This window comes from Myodes glareolus, chromosome 26 (genome assembly GCF_982192425.1).
Source record: "Myodes glareolus chromosome 26, mMyoGla1.1, whole genome shotgun sequence".
In the NCBI taxonomy this organism is placed as follows: Eukaryota; Metazoa; Chordata; class Mammalia; order Rodentia; family Cricetidae; genus Myodes; species Myodes glareolus.
This window is the reverse complement of record NC_142051.1, coordinates 5,705,025-5,728,043: the sequence shown is the minus strand read 5'-3', so window position 1 is coordinate 5,728,043 and position 23,019 is coordinate 5,705,025. Positions and strand designations below refer to the sequence as shown.

General features: G+C 43.1%; 1 protein-coding gene and 1 pseudogene across 2 annotated transcripts in view; both read right to left on the bottom strand.

The window, feature by feature from the left end:
* The window catches only part of C26H12orf56 (chromosome 26 C12orf56 homolog), a 63,462-nt gene extending 61,135 nt beyond the window's left edge, over positions 1–2,327 (bottom strand). Inside the window, exon 1 of one of the 2 annotated variants that reach the window (XM_085683134.2) lies at positions 1,924–2,327. In XM_085683134.2, coding sequence (XP_085539260.2) covers positions 1,924–2,175 — 252 coding nt within the window. In that variant the 5' untranslated portion in view covers positions 2,176–2,327. The remainder of the gene's footprint in view (positions 1–1,923) is intronic. The other variant, XM_048418797.3, reaches the window with a different exon arrangement.
* On the bottom strand, positions 2,307–21,973 carry LOC125389658 (GRIP and coiled-coil domain-containing protein 2-like; annotated as a pseudogene).
* Positions 21,974–23,019: the final 1,046 nt, after the last annotated feature.

The following is a 23,019-nucleotide window of genomic DNA, read 5'->3' as shown; positions in this document are numbered from 1 at the left end:
AAAAAATGATTTAGTTTAATTATGTGTATATGTAGAGGAAGGCTGTGTGTCTGTGAGCACAGAGTGCTCTGGATGCCCGGAGCTGGGGTTCCAGGCGGGTGTGAGGCACGTGAAGTGGGTGCTGGGAACTGAGTCAGTCCGGAAGAAAGGTACGAGTGCACTCTGAACTGACGAGCCATCTCTCCAGCCCATGTTTGTTTACTTTTCAACATGGTCTTGCTGGCCCCACACTCATGATCCTCTTCTGAAGTGCTGGGGTTCCAGGCATGGGCCACCAGGCCCAGGTCAGACTCCTACTTTAAAGTCAGTGGAGTTGCATTCCCAATTTCCCTTGTCATCTGATATAACATAGTCACAGATCCCAAGGATTTGGAGTGTGGCTATCTCTGGGGAGGAATTGCTATCACAACTTCCAACAATAACCTACACTGTCCAAGAGGGACAGTGACCCTACAAACAGTGTTTAAATATTAGATTTGTGCAACTCATATATGGTTACAACACAATCTTCTGGGGTTTTTGGTTGTTTGCTTTGGGAAGTTGTTTCATTTTGTTTGCAAAATGGGAGACTGAACTTAGTCACCGTGAATTAATAGTCTCCTGCATTCTGGCTCGGCTGTTTAATTTTTTTTTTTAAAAAAGAGTAAAGGCAATTTATTTTTTAAATTAGCTCAGAAGACCAAAAATAATGACAAAGATTTACTTTTTTAAAGAAGAAGAAGAAGAAGAAGAAGAAGAAGAAGAAGAAGAAGAAGAAGAAGAAGAAGAAGAAGTTGTTGTTAATAGATGTTGTTAATAGAGCTGGTGAGGAGGCTCAGCAGCTAAGGGTGCTTAATGCCAAGACTGATCACCTGAGTTTGAGCCCAGGAACCTCAAGATGAGAGACCTGACTTACATAGCTGTCCTCTGACCTCCACATTCTCACCATGACACACACTCACACTCACAAATAAACACACAAGTTCACACAAAATAAAAAAGTGCATTAAATAAAAGTTTTACAGAAACAAATTAGTGTGATCACAGCTGACAGGGGAAATCTGAATTTAAAAAAATAAAACTTCATTGAATTTTATTTTTTTTTTCTTATAGTGCATTGGACCAAATTTTGATTTTCTAGGCAAAGCAGTCAGGAGCCTCGCCAACTTCTCCCTCGGGGATACAGGCTCAGGCAAAGGAGAAAGGAGGCGAGACACCTGTCCCAAGGGAGAAAGGAAGAAACACCTGGAAAGCAGCGCAGATAAAGAGACCAGGAGGTAGTGGGAGGGGAAACCAGAGGAGGCTGCTGGCTCTTACAGTCAACCAGTTCCCAGAGGAAAGAGGGATGGAGGCAACATTCTAGAAACTGGGACGCGCTCAGCGAGGCCAGATTGCACCTCCTGAGACTCGGCTCTGATGACACTCCTTCCAGGAAGTTTTCTCATTCAGTTTGGATCAAGTGGCAGCCTGAAAGGAGCAAGTATCCAGTGCACGTCACGTAAATTCATTCGTTCCCTCGCTTAGCCTGGGCCAGTCCCGTGTTAATTAAACATGAGCGGCTAGAAAGTAAACAAGCCCTGGCAGCTTAACTCGCTCGCAGCGTTAGTTTGCGCGGGTGTGGGCTCCCGTCCCTCCCACACAGGCTGCAGACTAGGAGTTTAAAGGACAAGAGGCTGGCTTGAAGGTGTGTTTCTATAGGGGGGCGAGCTGTCAAATCTCCACAATGCTGGGAGCAGGGGTAGACAGATTGAGAACGGGGTGGGGACGTTGTTATTTGAAATTCTCCCTCATTCCCCAGCTTTCCCGCGCTGCTGTTTTCACTGACAATATGTGGGGAAGTCGTGGGCGGGATGGAGAAGGTGTTCCTCCTTTCGCCGGTGCAGGAGAGGGATGCGGGAGTTTAGGAAGGAGCCGCCCGCCAGCCCGCCCTCCCGCGATCCTCACCAGGTCAATGGCCACGACGTCCCGCAGAGCCACGACCCGCCGGATGGACTTGGGCGGGTTCTCGGTCAGGTAGATGAGCCGGTCGCTGAGCACAACGTACTTGAACGTGTGCTTCTCTGCGTCGGACACCACGATGCACGGCTCGTAGGCGCGGACGGCGTCGTAGACCTCGGGTGCCAGGTGCCGCCGCAGGAACGCGTCCAGACGGCTGTTCGTGCGCGCCGGGAAGCCGGACCGAGCGGGGCTAGCCATGCGGCACCCGCGACCAGGCAGAGTGTCCCCGCTGGCTGTGCCTCCACGACACTCGGTGGAACCCGTGCACGCCACAAAGCCGAGCGCCAGCTGCCTCCGCCACCACCGCGCCAGGACGCAGGGAGCCGGCCCTAAAGCCCAGGAACCCGCTCCGCGGTCTGGTTTCCTAGCCCCCTGCCCCGCCTGGTCCCGCCCCTAATCTTTGTCCGCACCTTCACAGCGATGGGCGGGGCAAGACTGAGGTCTTTCTCTCGGGGTTGATTGACAACCGAGAACCACTCAAGGTCTGGGAAGGAATAGTTAGGGACCTCCATCCAGCTACTGAGTCACATGGTCCCATACAAACTCCATTGATGATGGAGGCAAGTTTTAACCTGATTTCCCCTTCAAGAGAAACTTGAAACTTTTACGGATTTGAGAATCCTATAATGACAGATTTCGTCTTTGACCAGAACACTGCCTGGTTTGTATGACCATAACACTGACTTTCCAACTTTGTCTCAGAAGCAGGACTCTGTCTCAAGGGGACTCTCAAAAATTGCTCTGGTAATGCAGGACCATCTTAACCGTGCACCTGTGTTCCCGAGAACAATGGGGAAAAATGAACGCACGGTTGAAAGACCCTCTGGAAATGGAAGCTAATGGGGTGAAGGATGTGGATTGTGCAACCCTAGAGATGCAGAGCAATAAAGAGTCCGCTTCACGTTTGAAGGCCTGGAATTGCACAGAATGTCAGGTTAACGAGATGAAAAGGAGACAGAAACTTGCTTGACCTAGGTGTGCACTTCCATTTTTATTTCAAATCCTAGGAAAGACATCTTCTCCTCCCCCCTTTCAATTCACTAAAGACCCAAGAATGGAACCAGGTGACCCACACAGTAGGCCTAGCATTCCAGAGACTGAGGCCTGAGGAGAGCCATACTGGAGGTCTGACTTTGTGGGTCTAGTGAGTTCTGGACTGCACAGCAGGACCCTGTCTCAAAAATAAATACAAGGAAAAGATACAGTGAAAAGATACAATAAAAATATTATCCCGCTGTTTACTAACAACCCTTAATATAATCTGATATTCCTTACGGTGATTTATATTCTCCTTTCTTTCACATTTTACTGTTATATGTTGAATATCGTAAACAATTTTCCATCCATTGTGGGAGAAGAGTCGAAAAGTATTGCAGTGTGTAACCAGATATTTCGCCCCCTACACTAGGGAAAGAGGATTGCTTAGGCCTAGCTAAACAAAGCAGTAATAAATAGAACACGCTATTTCTTTTCTTAGCCTGTATTTGGTAAGAGTAGGGAACAAGTGCCACCTGCTGGCAAAATCTCAGAGTGTCCCCAGAGTTTACCTGACTCCTACTGGTAGCGGGCAGAAAGGTGAACCCTAGCCACTGCCTAACAGTCCACCCCACAACAGCGGCTCGGTGACAGATGACTGTAACAGCAGAGGGAGAAAGAGAAGTCCAAGGGGAAAGCCCCACTTCAGACCTCTGTCCTGTCTCTGGGTTTCTTGTTTTCTACCCACTTCCCAGGACCAAGGCAAACAGAATGTGAGGACCATGACCAGAACAGGCAGCGCACCTGCTGTATGTGCCCCGAAGCCCACTAGGGATCAGACATCTTTTGGTGACCAAGACAGCAACCTTAATAAACCTTAAGATGCAGCACACAAAAATGGAACTGATGATGACCTCATTTAAGCCTGGCGACCCACAGAGAAGTCAGTATCATGGTTTCTAGGCACTCAGTGTTCTACACCGTTGCCAGGGCAACAGCAAAGTTCAGAGTGCAGGGATAGGGTCAACCACAGAGGAAATCGTACTGGGTTTGGAGGCAGGGTTTGGAGGCAGGAGGATTGGATCAGATGACTAACCCTGCTGCTCACTATCTGTGAGATTTTTAGGGGAAACATCACTTAACCTTGCAGAGCCTAAGTCTCATCACATATGAAAGGCATCTACTAATGCTTGCCCTGTCTGCCAAAAGAGTGGAAGATCAGAAAGCCCTGCAGACACTGAAGCGTCCATGTTCCCTGGGCTTTCCTAATCTTTCCATAGGCAGCTAAACCCAAACGTCCCGGAGATAAGCACTTACTTTTTGAGTTTTGTTTTGTTTTTGCTTTAGTTTGTTTGTTTTTTGTTTCTTTGGCTTTTCAAGACAGGGTTTCTCAGTGTAGCCCTGGCTGTCCTGGCACTCGCTCTGAAGACCAGGCTGGCCTCGAACATACAGGGACCCGCCTGCCTCTGCCTCCCGAGTGCTGGGATTAAAGGCTTTCGCCACCACACAGCAATCACATGTTTCTTTGCCTTCTAAGCCCATCCAAACTCAAGAAACATTTGGCATAGATTCTGAGCAACCAAGCACTTGATAAACATTTCCACGAGAAGAAAGGAGTATTATTTATATGGAGCTAACTCAAATGGCAGTCATTGACCACCATGCAAACAGAGAGGTGGGCCTCCGTCCAGGGTTGGCCTCCATCCAGGGTTAGCCTCCGTCCAGGGTTAGGCTCCATCCAGGGTTAGCTGATTGAACTAACTTGAAATTACAGAAGTCATGAGAATAACATGAAAGCAGACAAACTGGGTTCAAACTCAACACCTCGGTTTCCCCGACTGTGAATAAGACTAAGAGCTCCAATATCAAAGCGTTGTTAGCAAAGCTTGAAAAGAATTGAGAAACAGGGTGGGGGCTGGAATGTAAAGGATTTGAGGCGTGAGCGAGACTCTGGATTTGATCCCAGCACTGCCAAAAGTGAAGACAACGTGGTGGCAGTGTGCCCGCTATCTCCCACTCGGCAGGTCTGAGACACGGCCATTTGGAACTCACGAGTCAGTGGAGCTGCCCCGGTGTGGCTGAACATGTGCTCTTAGAGCAGCTTCGGGGCCCACAGGTCAGAAGGCCTAGGGCCTGGAGCCGGGGCTCAGCGCTGGGGAGTGACGGCTGCTCTCACAGAGGACCCGGGCTTGGCTCTCAGCACCCATATGGTGGCTCACAACATTCCCTAACTCCAGTCCCAGGGGACCGTGCACTCTTTTGACCTCTGTGGGTACTGCACATGTATGGTGTACATAAGTACACGCAGACCAAGCACTGATACACATAAAGTTTTAAGGTTAATAAAATAAACAAAAGGGGGACTGATTTGGGAAAACCCTAGTTATTCTACTTAGTATTAGTGGATATTGTTCAGTTAAATATCTACAGTAATTTAGCAGTCAGATGTGTTGGAAGCCGTGGAAGAATACAGCAGACAGCAACTGATAATTCAGATGCCAACCCACCAGAGGAGTGGCTCTGAGGGAGGTTGGCCCTGCCCAGACAAGGCCCTCAGGACCATCGGCTCTGGAAACGGTTGCTCACTGTTGCTAAGGCAGTTTGGTGTCTCCCAATACCTTCGTTGTAGTGTGTGATCTCATGTGATGTGTATATGTAATCTCATGATTGCATCTCAATCTTATGGGCACATATATCTGTGGGTGGTCAGGAAGATGACTTTTCATTTAGCTATAAAATTTTGATATAAAGAATACGTATTAGGACATGTTCCATAACTAGATCTATTGTCCTATGAGGACTGTAGACACTTAAAATTCTGCTGTGTTCCTTTTGCTCAGACTAACTGCTCACAATTAGCTCATTTTACCTCAGAACAAGTTTAAACTAGACTATAGGCTTTTTGTAAATGAATCGTAAGCTCAAAACTTTGCACCTATGCACAAGGTCAGAGTTGCAGATGTCCAATCTAGGTTGCTACACAAAGCATCCTAAGAAAAGCTTGCCAGTTTTTCACTTGCCAGTCTGCTAACAACTGACCTATGTCTCACAGCTTGTCACGGGGCACTGCGCTCCCCACCTCGTCTGGTTACAGTCGTATTCCTGTAACCTTGAAACCCTTGTGCTGCCATGGTACATGGCTCAGTTTCCTAACGCTTACCCTAGAATGTGCTTTTGACCAACAAGAGGTTAACTCTTATAGTTTTTTATTACTGCTCCAAGTCTCGTGAGAATGAGAAAGTTTGGAGGCTAGAGGAGAAGAAGCTAGGAGGAATTAGAAGTAGGGCAGGAGAATTGGAATAGAGGCAGAACAATTAAGAGACTGCTTCAGAAATGCATAGAGTGGGAGAAAGAGAGAGTTTGCCCTCAGACACCCTAGGAAAAGGTTCCTTTCACTTGCTGTAACATCTGATCTGAACCCTGAAGAGGATCTTGGGGCTGGGCCCCAAAGGCCTTTGATATAGACAGTATACAGAGGAGAAATCCACAAAATCTAAGAAAAAATGCAAATGCTATCAATTAAAAGGTTTTTTTCCTGAAAATGTGCAGAGTGAGAGACCTTGGGACACTCAGCCCTAAATGGGACATTTCCTTCGAATGCCTCTCCTAGGTCTCTGTGGAAGAGGAGGCTGAAAGATAAGAGCCAGAGTGGAGGGAGGACGCTAAGGAAGCAAGAGCCTCTAAATCAGCAGGATCTATGCACACACAAACTCATATCGACTGAGGCAGCACACACAGGACCTGAATGGGTTGGCACCAGATAGGGTCCCAGAGCTGAAAGGAGAAGGGGACACGTGCCCCATCTCTAACCCAGAAGCTTCTCCAACTGACAGACAACCGCTACAAATGAAAAATCAGTTTCCTCCAAGGAAGTCCCACTGGGGAGATAAACACTCTTCAGGGTGGGCCCCACGTCCAGAAGAAGATGGCCCACACAAAATGAACTTAACAGCATCTTCAGAGGTTTCAGAGATTTTTTTTAACTTACAGATCCCTTGTATATATGCTATGGCTCCCATTTGTTGTGTTTTTATGGGATTCCCACGGGTGCAAACGTGTGTGTCTTGGCTTCTATGTGTTTCTTATATTTTTTCATTAGCTCTTTTTCTTCTGTTTGTTTTGCCCTATTCCTATTTGTTTTATCTTTTTGTATTTTATTATTATTATTCCTTAGAAGATTGTTTCTAAGGAGACAGAAAGGGTGTGGATCTAGATAGCAAGGGGGTTGGGGAAAGAACTAGGAGGAGTGAGGAAGGGAAGCCCTCATCAAAATAAACTGTACAAAAAATATATTTTCAATTAAAAAAAGTCACAGATGGGTTTTGAAAAAGAACATTTTCTGGGACTGAGGAGATGGCTTGGTGGGTAAGAGCTCTTCCAGTACAAGTGTGAGGCCCGTGAGTTTGAATCTCCGACACCCACATAAACAAGTTAGTGCTGGGCCTGGAAGGGGGCTCAGTGGGTAAGAGCGCTTGACCTGTTGCTCCTGGGGGGCTGGAGTTCAAGCCCCACCACCCACATGGCAGTTCACGACCACTTGAAGTCCAGTTCTGGAGAATCCAAAGCCCTTTTCTGGTCTCCTTGAGCAATAGGCATGCAGGCAGTGCATAGACATGCAAGAGGTAAACAGCTCCACGCATGAAATAATAAAGTCAAATCCCTTTAAAAGCTGGCTGTCCCTGCGTATAACCCCAACATTTAGAAGGAGAAAAGAAATGGACCATGGGCTCTCGGCCAGTCAGCCAAATCAAAAGTTCAAAGTTCCAGTTCGGAGAGTGTAGTAGTTTAAATGTAGTTAGCCCCCATAATCTCATAGGGAGTGGCACTATTAGGAGACATGGCTCTGTTGGAGTGGGTGTCACCTTGTTGGAGGAAGTGTGTCACTGTGGGGGTGGGCCTTGCAGTTTCCTATGCTCAGGATACCACCCAGTGTCTCAGTCGACTTCCTGTTGCCTGCAAGATGTAGGACTCTCAGCTATAGTTCAAGCACCATGTCTGCCTGCGTGGGCCATGTTCCCCACCATGATGATGAACTGAGCCTCTGAAACTGTAAGCAAGTCACTCTCAATTAAATATTGTCCTTATAAGACTTGCCATGGTCATGATGTCTCTTCACAGCAATAGGAACCCTAACTAATTTCTAAGAGAACATTAAATATTTAACTAAAACAGAATACCCCTATTGTAGGGGAATGTGTTACAGTAGTGTTGCAGGGATATCCCGACTTAATGGGAAGCCAGGATATGCTTAGAGCCACAATAATACAGCTCTGGAGGGGTGGAGCCTCAATAGGACAGCTGGGGGAGGGGGTAGAGCCGCAATAGGACAGCTCTGGAGGGACAGAGCCGTAATAGGACAGCTCTGGAGGGACAGAGCCGCAGTAGGACAGCTCTGGAGGGACAGAGCCGCAGTAGGACAGCTCTGGAAGGGCAGAGCTGAAACAGGACAGCTCCGAAGGCTGGAACTGCAATAGGAGAGCTCAGCTCTGGAGTACAGGTGTCCTGAGAATCGGGAAGCCAGGCTACCTGAAGCTGGGGTGTGGTGGGAGTTGGTCTCCCCACAGGATATAGGGATCCTGTTCCTGTCCTGGAGAGCTGCTACAGTTGATTTCTGCTCTGCTCCCTTACTGGAGCGTCCTAGCAGAGCTGTCTGCTTCTTCTCTGACCCGAGATGTGTCTTCTTTTGCTAACACTCTGCTAAATTAGGGAAGCCCCAACTGCAGAAATAAAGCAATCTCCTCTGGCTCTACCAAAAAGTTGTTACTTTTTCCCGCCTGGCCTTGCTCAGACTCCCCTTAAGGAGCATCATAGCAAGGTTCTTCTGTTCTGCTCTGCCTTGCTGAGTGTGTCTTAGTAATGCTTTTCTGATATAGATATGAATAATTTGCATTGGTATACATCTTGGTTTATTGATACAAATTTAAGATCAATTTTGTTATATGTAAATTTCTGGTCTTGATTAAGGTATTGTGTTTGTGTAGCTCATTTAAAAATGTAATGTATAATTAAGAAATACAGGTTAATAGACAAGTATCTATAACAGTCAAGCCTTGTAGTCATGTTAGTTAGGTTTCCTAGATGTACAGAGATGTATTTCAGACGGATAAAGATTCCTCAAATCTTTCAAAGACCTTCAGAATATGACATTTAAGATGTTTAAGAACTTAGGGCTTTTCATGACAGCGACACACATCTGCTCCTGGCAGCAACAATTACTTCAAGAGGAAGATGGGCAACAAAGAGGCTCCTTATGGCATTTGAGCAAGAAACTGCTCTCGCTCAGGTCTCAAATACAGGGTGTGTTTCTTTCACTGACTTTGGGTTCAGACTGAGGGTGCTCAGTGATTGGTTGGTTTCCTGCTCCAGTTGTCCCTCTTACCTGACACTTATAGTTCATATTCTTGACTGAACGTGTTCTTGAGAAAGTGAAGCACTGTCTGTGTCCTGAGGGTAATTGTGACATTTCGTAGATCAGTCTGCTGATCACTCGTCACATGTGACTGAGACACAACACATCAGAGTGCTTAATTCGTTTCCCAGAAAACTGCCGCCTGAGTCTAAACTCAGTAAAGTAAATCACTTTTACTTTACTTTTACTTTACTTCTTTTTCACTTTTACTTTACTTCTGATTCCAGACCATAAAAATGTTAACGCAAACATCTTGTACAACCAGTCACCAGAGTTTTCAAACCAAACCAAATAAAACACAGAATAGTGGCACCTTTAGCAGCGTCATCTTGTAGCTCAGATCCTCTTTGTTCTAGCAACAGCTCTAGGCCTTTATGTTCTAATACAAGAAGCTTTTCATTATGAACTTCATTTTTGCTGTGTAATATCTGAGCTCATTCTCCAACTGGAGCTAAAAGAGTCTGATTTTCAAGACTTGTTTTTTTTCATTAGCATGCTCCATTCCTAGAGGATCAACTTGCAAGGCCTCTTTTGTAGATGTGGCTCCTTCTAATTCTCTCCTTAAGAGAATTTTCTCCTGCTCAGAGTCTCTAAGTAAAGCCCTAAGTTCTTCACATTTACCTACACTCTCTTGATTTTAATCTTTCTTTCTAATTCTAACACTCACTCATCGTATTCAGAGACCAAGCCATGTTTTTTTTTCCTTCAGTTTTCCTAAGGATTCATCTGCAGCTTGTAGGACTTCTATAACATCTTCCTCTTCTTTTCTTCTTCTAAAATGTTAGCCCTCATTGATAGACATATAATTAAGTTTTGTCACATGACTTCTGAACTTGCTTATTTTCAAAGTTTATTAAAGTTATCTCATGCTTCAAACACTAACTGGAGTTTCTCTTCTAACTCAGCAACGCGTCCTTTAAGGAAAAATCTTTTTGAGACTGAAGAGTTTCCAAATCTCTACTCAACTAGATCTTTTCAGAATATAGTCTATTATTTCCTTCATAAAGAGATTTGATTTAGATGAAATGCTTCTTGGTCTTCAGTCATAGTTTTCATCTGAACCATAATGCTTTGGTCATTTTGATTGTTTTATCTCAATATTTCACCTAGTTTCCCTGTAAACTCAGTTACTCTTGGTCTCAGTTCATTCTTGTGCTGAGCGGTTTGCTTTGCTGCTTCCCTGAGCTCTACTGTCTCCGCTGTTCCCGTTCCCATTCCTGATGGAAATTATCTCTTCATGACAACTTTTCAATTTACTTATAAAATCATCTTTTTCTTCGGCAAGAGAATGTATCTTTGTTTCTAATTCTTGTTACATGTAATCTTTTTATCAAGACTGGCTAAGTACACACTATTGTTTGCCTTAAGGCTCTTTACGGTACTTTCAAGTTTGTGTGCAAATTAAGGTTGAGATAATAACTTTTCATATTCTCATTAGAGGCAATTCACAGTTTCAAGAAGATCATCTTTTTGTTAAAAGCCATTCTCAGCTTCTGCTGAAGTTCCTGAACAACAGACTCTTACATTTGCTTCATTGTTTCAAACTCTTGACTCATTTTTCCACAAGATTCTCCAAGTTCACTTTGTTAAAGTCCAATCATTTCCCATTAACTCTCATCACTTAGGAGTCCCTCCTGCTTTTCACATTGTAGATTTTCACACTGTTTCATAAGACCCTGTATTTCAAACAGTAGTGCTAATTTTTCTTTTCCTGAACCTCATATAAATGTCTCAGTAAGTTCAAAGATTTCTTTATGATGGAGCTTGTGAAGATGCTGTATTTCTATGGTATATTGTTCACAGCACAACAAACTGTTTATTTAAATCTGCTTGCTCATATTTGAATTTTTTAGTACACAGCCATGTTCTTCTTTAGACAGCAACAGTTCATTAATTTTAAACTCTAAGCCACCTTGTTCACGGAAAAACTCATCTTTTCTATGTTGCTCCTCCATTTCAAGCTTTAGCTTGAGATCATTCATCTTTTAAGATACTATGCTGGGATTCCAGTTCTTTTAAATAATCTTTCAATCATCTGACTTTCTCATATACTGTCTGTTCTGCAAATGTAAGGGCACAGAACAATTTTGGTTCTCCTGGCTTGCATCTCGTGTGTCTTCATTTAAGGTTTCTGTTCCACAGTGGTATTTCTCCTGATTGCTCTCTCTTCCCTCACACCCTTGCACTCTGTTATCTTTTAGTTTATTTCTGCTTCGTGTTCTTTACCTGATGCTTCTATTTGACACATCAGCTCATAAACTTTTTCTTTGTGTGTAGCTACCAGCTGTAAAACTCTCCTTGCAAAGTATTAATATCTTCTTGGTAGGGCTGAGTGTTCTCAACGACTTTTGGAAGTGAATAATCCCTTGCGGTTTTTTTCCATGTGCTTTTGCACACATAAAATTTGTTCCTCAAATCCCACGTGTATTTCAACAGATACAAAAAAAGGTGGAATAACCCCCTGTATCTTAACAGATCACCACGGTTTGAAGTTCGAATTCAACAACATGAACAACAGAAAGCCCACCAACTATGGAAACTGAACAATACTCAATTGAATCACCCCTGGGTCAAGGAAGCAATGAGAAAGAAATTAAAGACTTCCTAGAATTCAATGAAAATGAATACACAGCAGCCTGCAGGTAGGCTGCCCCAATACCTAACCCCCTTTCACAGGACCCTGCAAGTGACTAACCCCATCCTGCCACTAAACTTGCCTATCCTCCTGCAACCTCAGTGGAACTCTGAAACACAGCTTGCTACAATACTGAGGAGACCAAGAGCTTGCTACAATACAGAGGGGACAAAAAGGTGAGTGATCAGCCATGTGGTGGAACTCTCCACTTTCTAGGACCTCCATAGTGGGGCAAAATCCTCTCCCAACTGCCTCAGGTTCCCTAGCCTGACAGCAGAAGAGTTTCCTGCAGCTAGACTGCCCAAATACCCAGCCCCTTTCACCAGACACCCCTGCAAGCTACAAGCCCCATTCTACTCCCAAACTTACCTATTATCCGGCAACCTTGGTGGAACTCAGAAACACAGCTTGCTACAATACCAGCAGCACAGCGGGACACCCCACTCTCTAGGCCCACCAGAGTGGGGTAAAACCCCAGCCCCTCCCTCACCTGCCTCTGCTTATCTAGCCAGCCTGCAGGAGAGTTTCCTGCTGAGAGGACCAAGAGACAACTCTAAAGCACAAGATGTGACTGCACAGAGTGGACCAAGAGAGCAGGCTAAGAGAGCCCTCAGTCGCTCCCTAGACACAGACACTGACAGTACAGAGCAGACAAAGAACAATTCCCAAAGACTCAGACAGCCACTGCTAGGATTGGACCAAGACACAAAGACACTGCTGTCATCAACTCAAGGAAGAGATGGGTAGGCACCAATGCAAGAAAACCCAAACCCAAGGAAGCTAACTGCACCCACAAAACACAGGCAACAGATAAACTCCCACCAGTAAAACCCAAAGAAGGGAAACACTACTACCAAAAAATAACAAGAATTAACAACCACTGATCATTAATATCTATTAATATCAATGGACTCAATTCACCTACTTACCATATACCAAAATTAAATCAAGACCAGGAGAAATAGAAGCTGTCATCAAAAAACCTCCCAACCAAAAAAGCCCAGGGCTAGGTGGTTTTAGCGCAGAATTCTACCAGAACTTCCAAGAAGAGCTAATACCTATACTCCTTAATGTGTTTCACAAAATAGAAACAGAAGAGTCATTGCCAAACTCTTTTTATGAGGCTACAGTTATCCTGATACCAAAACCAAACAAAGACTCAAACAAGAAAGAGAATTACAGACCAATCTCACTCATGAGCATGGATGCAAAAGTACTCAATAAAATACTGGCAAACAAAATCCAAGAACACATGAATAAAAAATCATCCACTATGATCAAGTCGGCTTCATCCCAGAGATGCAGGGCTGGTTCATCATACAAAAATCTATCAATGTGATCCATCATATAAATAAACTGAAAGAAAAAAATTATGATCATCTCATTAGATGCTGAAAAAGCATTTGACAAAATCCAAAACCCCTTCATGATAAAGGTCTTGGATACAAGGATCATATCTAAATATAATAAAAGCAATATACAGCAAGCCGACAGCCAACATCAAATTAAATGGAGAGAAACTCAAAGTGATTCTACTGGGGAAGCTTTGTTAACCAATTATCTTTAAGAGGTGGGACCGAGTTTGGGTGTGGCTTTCTGGGACCTGGAAGAAATCGACTTTAAATGGAACTATATGAAAATGATAGAGGAACTTAAACAGGAAGTGAAAAACTGCCATAAATAAATGGAGATAACAAACAAAAAGGTAGATGAAATGAATAAATCTCTCAAAGATAACCAAGAAAACAAAGAAAAAGCAATCAGACAGGTCAGGGAAATAGTTCAAGACTTGAAAAATGAAATGGAGGTAATGAAGAAAACACAAACCGAGGGAAGGCTGGATATGAAAAATTTGGGTAAATGAACAGGAATTGCAGAGACAAGTATTACCAACAGAATACAAGAGATAGAAGAAAGAATCTCAGACACTGAAGATACTATAGAGGAAATAAACTCACTGATTAAAGAACAAAACAAATCCAACAAATTCTTAACACAAAACATACAGGAAATCTGGGACACTGTGAAAAGATCAAACCTAAGAATAATAGGGGTAGAAGAAGGAGAAGATTTACAGCTCAGCTGTGCTGTGAGGGAACCAGAGAGAGAGAGAGAGAGAGAGAGAGAGAGAGGGAGAGGGAGAGAGAGAGAGAGCACACCTGGTCTGTGTGCCCAGTTTTCTCCAGGTCCCACAAATAAAATAAAATATCATGGGGTAACACTAACCAAAGAAGTGAAAGACCTATCTGACAAGAACTTCAAGTCTTTGAAGAAAGAAATTGAAGAAGATACCAAAAAGTTGAAAGATCTCCCATACTCTTGGATAGGTAGAATCAACATAGCAGAAATGGCAATCCTTACAAAAGCAATCTATAGATTCAATGCAATTCCTATCAAAATCCCAACACATTTCTTCACAGACTTGAAAGAATAATAATCAACTTCATATGGAAAAACAAAAAAATCCAGAATAGCTAAATCAATCCTGTACAATAAAGGAACTTCCAGAGGCATTACCATTTCTGACATCAAGCTCTATTACAGAGCTGCAGTAATGAAAACATCTTGGTATTAGCAAAAAAACAGAGAGGTTGACCAATGAAATCGAATTGAAAACACAGTTATTAATCCACACACCTATGAACACCTGATTTTTGACAAAGAAGCTAAAATTATACAATGGAAAAAATAAAGTATCTTAAACAAATGGTGCTGGCATAACTGGATGTCAACATATAGAAGAGTGAAAATAGATCCATATCTATCACCATGTACAAAACTCAAGTACAAATGGATTAAGAACCTCAATATAAATCCAGCCATACTGAACCTCACAGAAGAGAAAGTGGGCAGTAGTCTACAATGCATGGGCACAAGAAACCACTTCCTAAATATAACCCCAGTAGCACAGACACTGAGAGCAACAATAAACAAATGAGATGTCCTGAAACTGAGAAGCTTCTGTAAAGTAAAGAACACAGTCAATAAGACAAAAGGTGACCTACTGAATGAAAAAAGATCTTCACCAACCTCACATAAGACAAAGGACTGATCTCCAAAATATATAAAGAACTCAAGAAATTAGACATTAAAATTCTAAACCCAATTAGAAATGGGTTACAGAACTAAACAGAGAATTCTCAACAGAAGAATCTAAATGGCCAAAAGATACTTAAGGAAATGTTCAACAGTCTTAGTCATCAGGAAAATGCAAATCAAAACAACTCTGAGATACTATCTTATACCAGTCAAAATGGCTAAGATCAAAAACACCAATTATAGCTTATGCTGGAGAGGATGTGGAGTAAGGGGAATACTCATCCATTGCTGGTGGGAATGTAAACTTGTACAACCACTTTGGAAATCAGTATGGCAGTTTCTCAGAAAATTGGGAATCAACCTACCTCAGGATACAGCAATACCACTCTTGGGTATATACCCAAAAGACGCTCAATCATACTCCAAAGGCATTTGTTCAACTATGTTCACAGTAGCATTATTTGTAATAGCCGGAACTTGGAAACAACCTAGATGCCCCTCAGCTGAAGAATGTATAAAGAAAATGTGGCACATTTACACATGAGAGTACTACTCAGCAGTAAAAAAACTTTGACATCTTGAATTTTGCATGCAAATGGATAGAATTAAAAAAACACTATACTGAGTGAGGTAACCCAGACCCAAAAAGATGAATATAGTATGTACTCACACATAAGTGGATACTAGCTATAAACAAAGGACATTGAGCCTTTGAGCTATAAACAAACGACAGTTCATGATCCTAGAGAAGCAAGGTAATAAGGTGAACCCAAATAAAAACATACATAGATCCATATGAAATTGGAAACAGGCAAGATGGCCTGAAAAAACTGGGAGAATAAGGGTGGGGGGAAGGAGAAGAGAAGGGGAGAAGAAGAGGGTTAAGGGAGAACTTGAGGGAATGGAATAGTCAAGATGGAGGAAGGACAGAGATGAGAGCAAGGAAGGAGATATCTTGATTGAGGAAACCATTATAGGGTTAGCAAGAAACCTGGTTCTAGAGAAATTCCCAAGAATCTACAAGGATGACCCCAGCTAAGACCCTAAGCAATAGAGGAGAGGGGGCCCAATCTTGAATTGCCCTGTAGTCAGATTAATGACTATCTTAAATATCACCATAGAACCTTCATCCAGCAACTAATAGAAACAGAGGCAGAAGCCCACATTGGAGCACTGGATTGAGCTCCCAAAGTCAAGTTGAAAGTGGGAGAAATGAAAATATGAACAAAGAGGTCAACACCATGATGTGGATACCCATCAAAACAGCTTACCTGAGCTCATGGGAACTCCCCAGGGGAGAGAGTGGGAGCTGGGATTGATATGTAAAAAGATAGTTTAAAAAATAAAAAAATAAACAATAAACCAAATGGATTTAACAGACGTATACAGAACATTTCACCCAAATGCAAAAGAACATACCATCTTCTCTGCACCTCATAAAGCTTTCCCCAAAAATGATCACATTCTCGGTCACAAAGAAAGTCTCAACAGATATGAGAAAAGTGAAATAACACCTTTATAAGCGGAGACTATTCATTCCTTTCCTGCCTGCCCAGACCAGAATAATAACACAGAAACACTGTTTGGCCAATAGCTTCCGCGTATTTTTAGCTAACACTTACATCTTTATTAACCCATTGTTCTTGTCTGTGTTAGCCATGTGGCTTGGTACATTTTATTAGTGAAGTTTTCTCATCTTGCTTCCTCTGCATCTCGGTGACAACTGTAGACTGAGCCCTTCCTCTTCCCAGAATTCTTCTATTCTGGTTGCCTCACCTATACTTCCTGCCTGGCTACTGGCCAATCAGTGTTTTTTTAAACCAATACAAGGGACAAATCTTTACAGGACAAATCTTTACTATTAACCCATAGTACTCCCCCCCCCTTTTTTTCTTTCAGAACAAGAACTCTGAATCTAGTCTCCTTTGTTTAGCTTTCTTTCTGACCATTATCTATCACAACTAACCAACACTCTAAACAAAGACAAACATCCATAATCCATTTTTGGCAATGTGGGTGTAGTTTTCTAGGCTACTTCCTGATAACTGGGGGTGCTTATAATCTTATGGGAACCTAAAGATTAGGATTATGGTCAAGTCTGACTGTAATATTCTGTGAGGCTTGATCATTTCAGTTAGCATTCTTGAGGCTGTTTTGAATGTAGAACTCAGAGTAAACTTCAACAGAGGTCCTCTGGATCATCTGGGCCTCACTCTGAATCCTAGCAGACCAGCATGGATTAAAGCTGGATATTAATAGCAACAGAAACAGGAAGTTTACAAACACATGGAAATTGAACAATTATCTACCAAATGAATACTAAATTAAGACATAAACAAAGAAGTTTAAGACTTTCTAGAATTCAATGATAATGAATAAACAACATAACCAAACTTATGGGACACAATGATTAGGGTCTACGGGAAGATGCACGAGAGGACTACCAGATACGTATGCAATCACCAAGAGCATTTAGTTCTTGAGAGCAAAAATTCCAGCATGTAGGGATCAAACCATCTGACCAAGAACCAATGTGTGACCCCAAGAGAAGATTGCAGGCTCTTTTAAAGCAAAATCAGTGGAATTCCAGAGAGGGAAGTTAGTTTGGGGGTTGATTGGTGGGTTTAGATAAAAAAAAGTTTATGGGTTGTTAGAGGATTGGAGGGTGGCTTTAGTGGTTAGCAACTTTCCAGGTGCAGGGTGGGAGAAAATCTCTTTAGTTAGCTTAAGCTTGCATAAGCCTGTGGGGCACCTGCTCATTGGTTGCACCTCAGTTGTGGTTTTTTCCTGAACTGCTTGTTCAGGTCCAGTAACCCAAAACTGAGGCCTGGTCTCTGACAGGGCTATTGGGACCCTGTCATGGCATTTGATTGGTTTTCTCAACAACGAATAGGGAGCTAAGAGTTCATAGTACTACATACCTACATGAAAAATAGGAGAGATCTCAAACTAGCAACGTAACAGCACCCCTGAGAGCTGTAGAACAAAGAGAAGGAAGCACATCCAGGAGGAGTGGACTGCAGGAGTATCCATCTGAGAGCTGAAACTAACAAAATAAACACAGAGAGCAAGACTAAAAATCAATGAAAAAAAAGAGTTGGGTTTTTTTTTTGAGAAGATAAACAAGATACTTATTAAAACACTTATCCAAACTAACTAAAGGGTAGAGATAGAATGTCGAAAATAACAAAACCAGAAACGAAGAGGAGATATAAAAACAGACACTGAGGAAATCCAGAGAATCATAAGGACATAGTTTAGAAAACTGTATTCCACCAAATTGGAAGCTCTAAAAGAAAGGGACAATTTTCTTGATAGATATCACTTACCAAAGTTAAATCAAGATCAGATACATGATTTAAGTAGCCCTATAACCCCTAGTGATATAGAAGCAGTCACTAGAAAACTTCTAACCAAAAAAAGCCCAGAGTAAGATGGTATTAGCATAGGATTCTACGAGACTTTTAAAGAGGAGTTAATGCCAATATTCCTCAAATTATTCCATAAAATAGAAACAGGAGGAACACTTCCCAATTCATTTTATGAGGACACAGTTTCTCTGGTACCCAAACCACATAAAGACTCAACAAAAGAGAGAGAATTACAGACCAATTTCTCTTACAACCATCGACGAAAACATAGTCATTAAAATACTTGTAAACTGAATCTAAGAACATATCAAAAACATCATCCACCATGATAAAGTAGACTGCATTCCAGAGATACATGGATGGTTCAATAGACAAAAAGCAGTATATGTAATCAACCAAGCAAAAAAAAAATCTGGAAAAAAAATTCACATGGTTATCTCATTAGATGCAATAAAGGCCTTTGGCAAAAATTCAACACCCATTCATGATAAAAAAATATTGAAGAGAGTAGGAATACAAGGGATATACCTAAACATAATAAAGACAGTTTACAGTAAGTTTATAGCCAACATCAAATTAAATGGAGAGAAATCCAAAGCAATTCCACTGAAATCAGGAACAGGACAGGGTTATCCGTTCCCTCCATATGCATTCAAAATAGTACCTGAAGTTCTAGCTAGAGCAATAGGAACACTGAAGGAGGTCAGGGGGACACAAATTAGAAAGGAAGAGGTAAAAGTATCGTTATTTGAAGATGATATGATAGGATACATAAGTTATCCTAAAATAGTTACCAGGGAACTCCTATAACTGATAAAAACTTTCACAAATGTATCTGGAATCAAGATTAACTAATGGGACATGTCAATAGGACAAACAGCCTACAGAATGAGCAAAGAACTTCACCAGACAAAACCAGACTAAATGTCTCAAAATGGCAGGATCTCTCAGCAAAGCGCTAACAAGGAGCGCTAAGTAAACAAACTGCTTGCACATCAGGAAATTTTAAAAAAAGAACAGAAAATCAATTGGTGATTATAAGTTAAAATGGAAATCCTGAAGAATGGATACTTCTTTTAAAGAAAAAAATCCACCTCCCCATGCACATGTTTTCCACTTCATTCCCCTTCCACACTACAGGGAATCTGGCAGGAGAGTGCTCTCCTGACCCTGGGTTTCCTTCCGGGTCCCAGAGGGTGCTGCAGCCACCACGCGTTGAACAGGATCCTTCCAAACAAAATCATCACAAGAGTTTTTCCCAGTTCCTGATGCCCAGTCTGGGGCCAAGCCGCTCAAACAAGGGCAGCATGCTGGCTGTGCCTTCCCACTCCTCGCGGGACATAAGACCAGCGGGCTGGAGTGACGCCACTGTTACCTTCACCGCGGCAACGACCCAAGGTCGTGGCCTCTTCAGGAATCTGGGGTTCTAAGCATCTGATGCCACTTAGAGCAGGTCGAAGGTCGTGCTGTGGACCCTGCCGCCCAGTGTCTCCTAGGCTACCCGGAGAGGCACTTCCGCTTCCAGGAGGAAGTTCCCTGCGCAGAGGTCCACAGGCTTGCACCCACAGCGCAAACTACATCAAAGCACTGTCCTGAGAAGAACGATGGGTTTGAACAAGTATGTTCCTTCATCACGTTGTTTCCTAATTTTTAAGACCTTTAAGTATCCCAACTAGCGGGTATATATGGAATAAGTAGTTTAAAGTGGATACTATTCTGTCAGATGTTCAAAATTTGTTGCGCTATGAACAGTAATTGTGAATAAATATTTGGACCCATTAATTCATCAGAGTTGCAAACTGCTGGCATGCTGACTCTGTCCTTCTAAAAATTAATTCATTGGATGAGATAAATCTTGTGCTGGTTAATACAATTTCAATTTGTATTGACAAATGTGAAAGGGTCTGGAGTCATCTAGGAGACCAGTGCTAACCTCTCTGAGATATTTATGTAGATTAGATTACTTGTGAGCTACAGTAAATGTGGGTGACATCATTCCATGGATTGGAGTCCATGGCTACATAACAAGGAGAGAGCAAATTGAGCACCAGCATTTATCTGAAAGAATTGATCAAGACCCTAGTGGGGGCGTTTAGAGTGACCAGTGTCTACAGGCTTCCTCCCTTGTGATCCCTAATGAGAGAAGGCAGGGTACAGGGATTTAAGGATTCTGTCAGAGAGTCCCACAGGCCTTCCCTTTCCTCATGGTTCCTCACAATGGGATGAAGGCAGGATAAGGGAAAATTCTCAGGACTCTCTGGAGAGGAAGGCAAAGAAGAGATAGGAGATATTTCAATATAGGTTTTGTTGTTGTCTCACGGAGGGGTAGCAGGGCACGCTTAGACTGACTTGGCCTTAAAAAAAATTCGGATATTTTCCTATAGTTAAGGCCAGCCTAAACATGGACTAGAGGATGGAACAAGTGACTTCTAGTAGAGAATATCAATCATAGCATTGTGTTTTTGTAGGTTAAGAGGTATTCATTCATAGGGATTTTCAGAATGTCTACTTCCAAGTTTGGACACACACGTATTTAAATGCAGGGTCAAGTCTTCAAGCAGATTGGCCCTCACCCCAAGTATAGCCAGAGAGAATCTCAAGGTACACATGGGTAAAGGCAGATATTTGTGTTGGTTTAATTCTGTTTGATCATGTGTTGGGGTAAACGCGTGACATGATCTTACAACATATAAAGGTATCACAGGTTTCCCATTCAAAATTAAGTATCCTCCCTGATAATTCTCCTCTCTGTGTGTGGGTAGGTGGGGGTAATCATTGCCTCCTTTTAATCCTCATTCTTAATACACAACACAGCAAGCAACTGGATTCCTTCTCTCTCGCTTCTCTGATCCTTCAGAAACAGCTACTTTCTTCGATTTCATAGTGGAATGAATGCCTTTTGTTAGGACATTGTTATATGCTATTTAAACACAATGCAGCTGGGTCCACAGGTGAGATTTGCCCACAGATCCAAGTATTTGCGTCTCAAAGAGACAGACCCCTCCCCCAAACTTCCTGTTTTGCATCACTCTGGCCTTCCTAGTTTGTGGCCGGGAGAAAGAGGAAGAGGAAAACAGCCCCCAGGTAGAAGGCACTGTGCCCATATAAATAGCAGAAAAGAAAACTATTTCCAAAAGAGGGTACTGTTGTTTAATCCATGAAATACAATGACTGTAGAACCAAGAGTTGGAATAGGCCAGCATTTCTGTTCCTTGTGGATTACCTTTCTTGGTGGATTAGTTTTCTTCTGTGCCTGTTGCTGTGGCCATGGCGTCTCTCACTCTTCCCGTGTGTAGGGAGGACAGCTAGACCGCTGCCGTCAATCACTTCTGGCTACTGTGCCTCTCTGTCCTCTGTGCTGCACAGTCGTCCGTTGTTCTGCAGGGAAGCCTGTCTCCTATTGCAGCCTGAGTGGGCGTTCCCTCAGCCTGGCTAGTGCACCCTGGGTAACTAAGTTGTGAGAGGCCCTGGCCTCCCCAGCTCTGTGACTAGATGATATGGACAGCTCACTTCTTCTTGATGAGACCTGGACTAGCTTGATGTATATCACCTTTCACCAAGTCGCATGCCTACGTGGCCAGTGATGTGGAGTGTGTGCGTGCGTGTGTGTGTGTGTGTGTGTGCACATGTGCGTGCGTGTTCATGTGTGTTTGTCCTCTGATGAGAATCCAGATGAGCTGCTCTACACCCTGAAAGGGCCCTGCCTCCGCTCAGTGCCCTCTAAGTGGTCGAAGGCTCTCACATGCCCAGCATGAGGACCACAGTGAGCCATTTGTAATGCTGCTCTCTAGTGGGGTCCTGTGGAGGGTTGTCTGTGCATAGTGAACAGTGAGACTGCATCCAATCCATTGCCCACAGACAAACGTGTAAAATATCCATGGGCTCAACCTTGTCATTTGTTAATGCCTCCAGAATTGTGGGAAAGCCTTGCAATTCTTTATTAAAAAAAAATGATCTGTTTAAACATGTTGGGTGGGGTGCGACATTGTCACAAGGTGCGGTGAGCCTGCATGCACAGCTCTGGGTTCAGGGTTGGTGAAAACGATGAATGGTGAGCACCATTACAGTTAAGGCGACGTCACCCTTCTCTTAATGGCCCTGTTGTCTTCTAGGACAACAGTAGCCCAGGGAGAAGGGGAAACCTATGTCTGTGACCCTTAATGTGTCAGAGCTCAGAAATAATGTCCCTAATGGTTAGGGGCACCACTGAGCATAGGACTGCCCATTCACACTTGTATACTTTTTCTTGCCACTAGATTTTGTAGTGATATTTTCTTTGTGTTTTAACAAACAAAGCTTCCTTGAAGATCAGACTGCAGTGCTAAGCCACTAGAGGCCAAGCAATGGTAGCATACCCCTTTAATCCCAGGACTCTGGAGACAGACACAGAGGGCTGTGTCTGTGTCTGTGTGTGTGTTCAAGGCCACCCTGGGCTACATGAGATTATCTGTCTAAAAGAGAAACAGAGGTGACATTAAGGCAATCCCAGCACTAGGGAGGTGGACTGGTGGAGACAGGAGTGATATGGCTGGGCAAAGATGGGAATATAAGGCAGGAGGTGACAGGAACTCAGTGCGGTCTGAAGCAGTCTGAGGTCAGTCCGAGGACAGGAT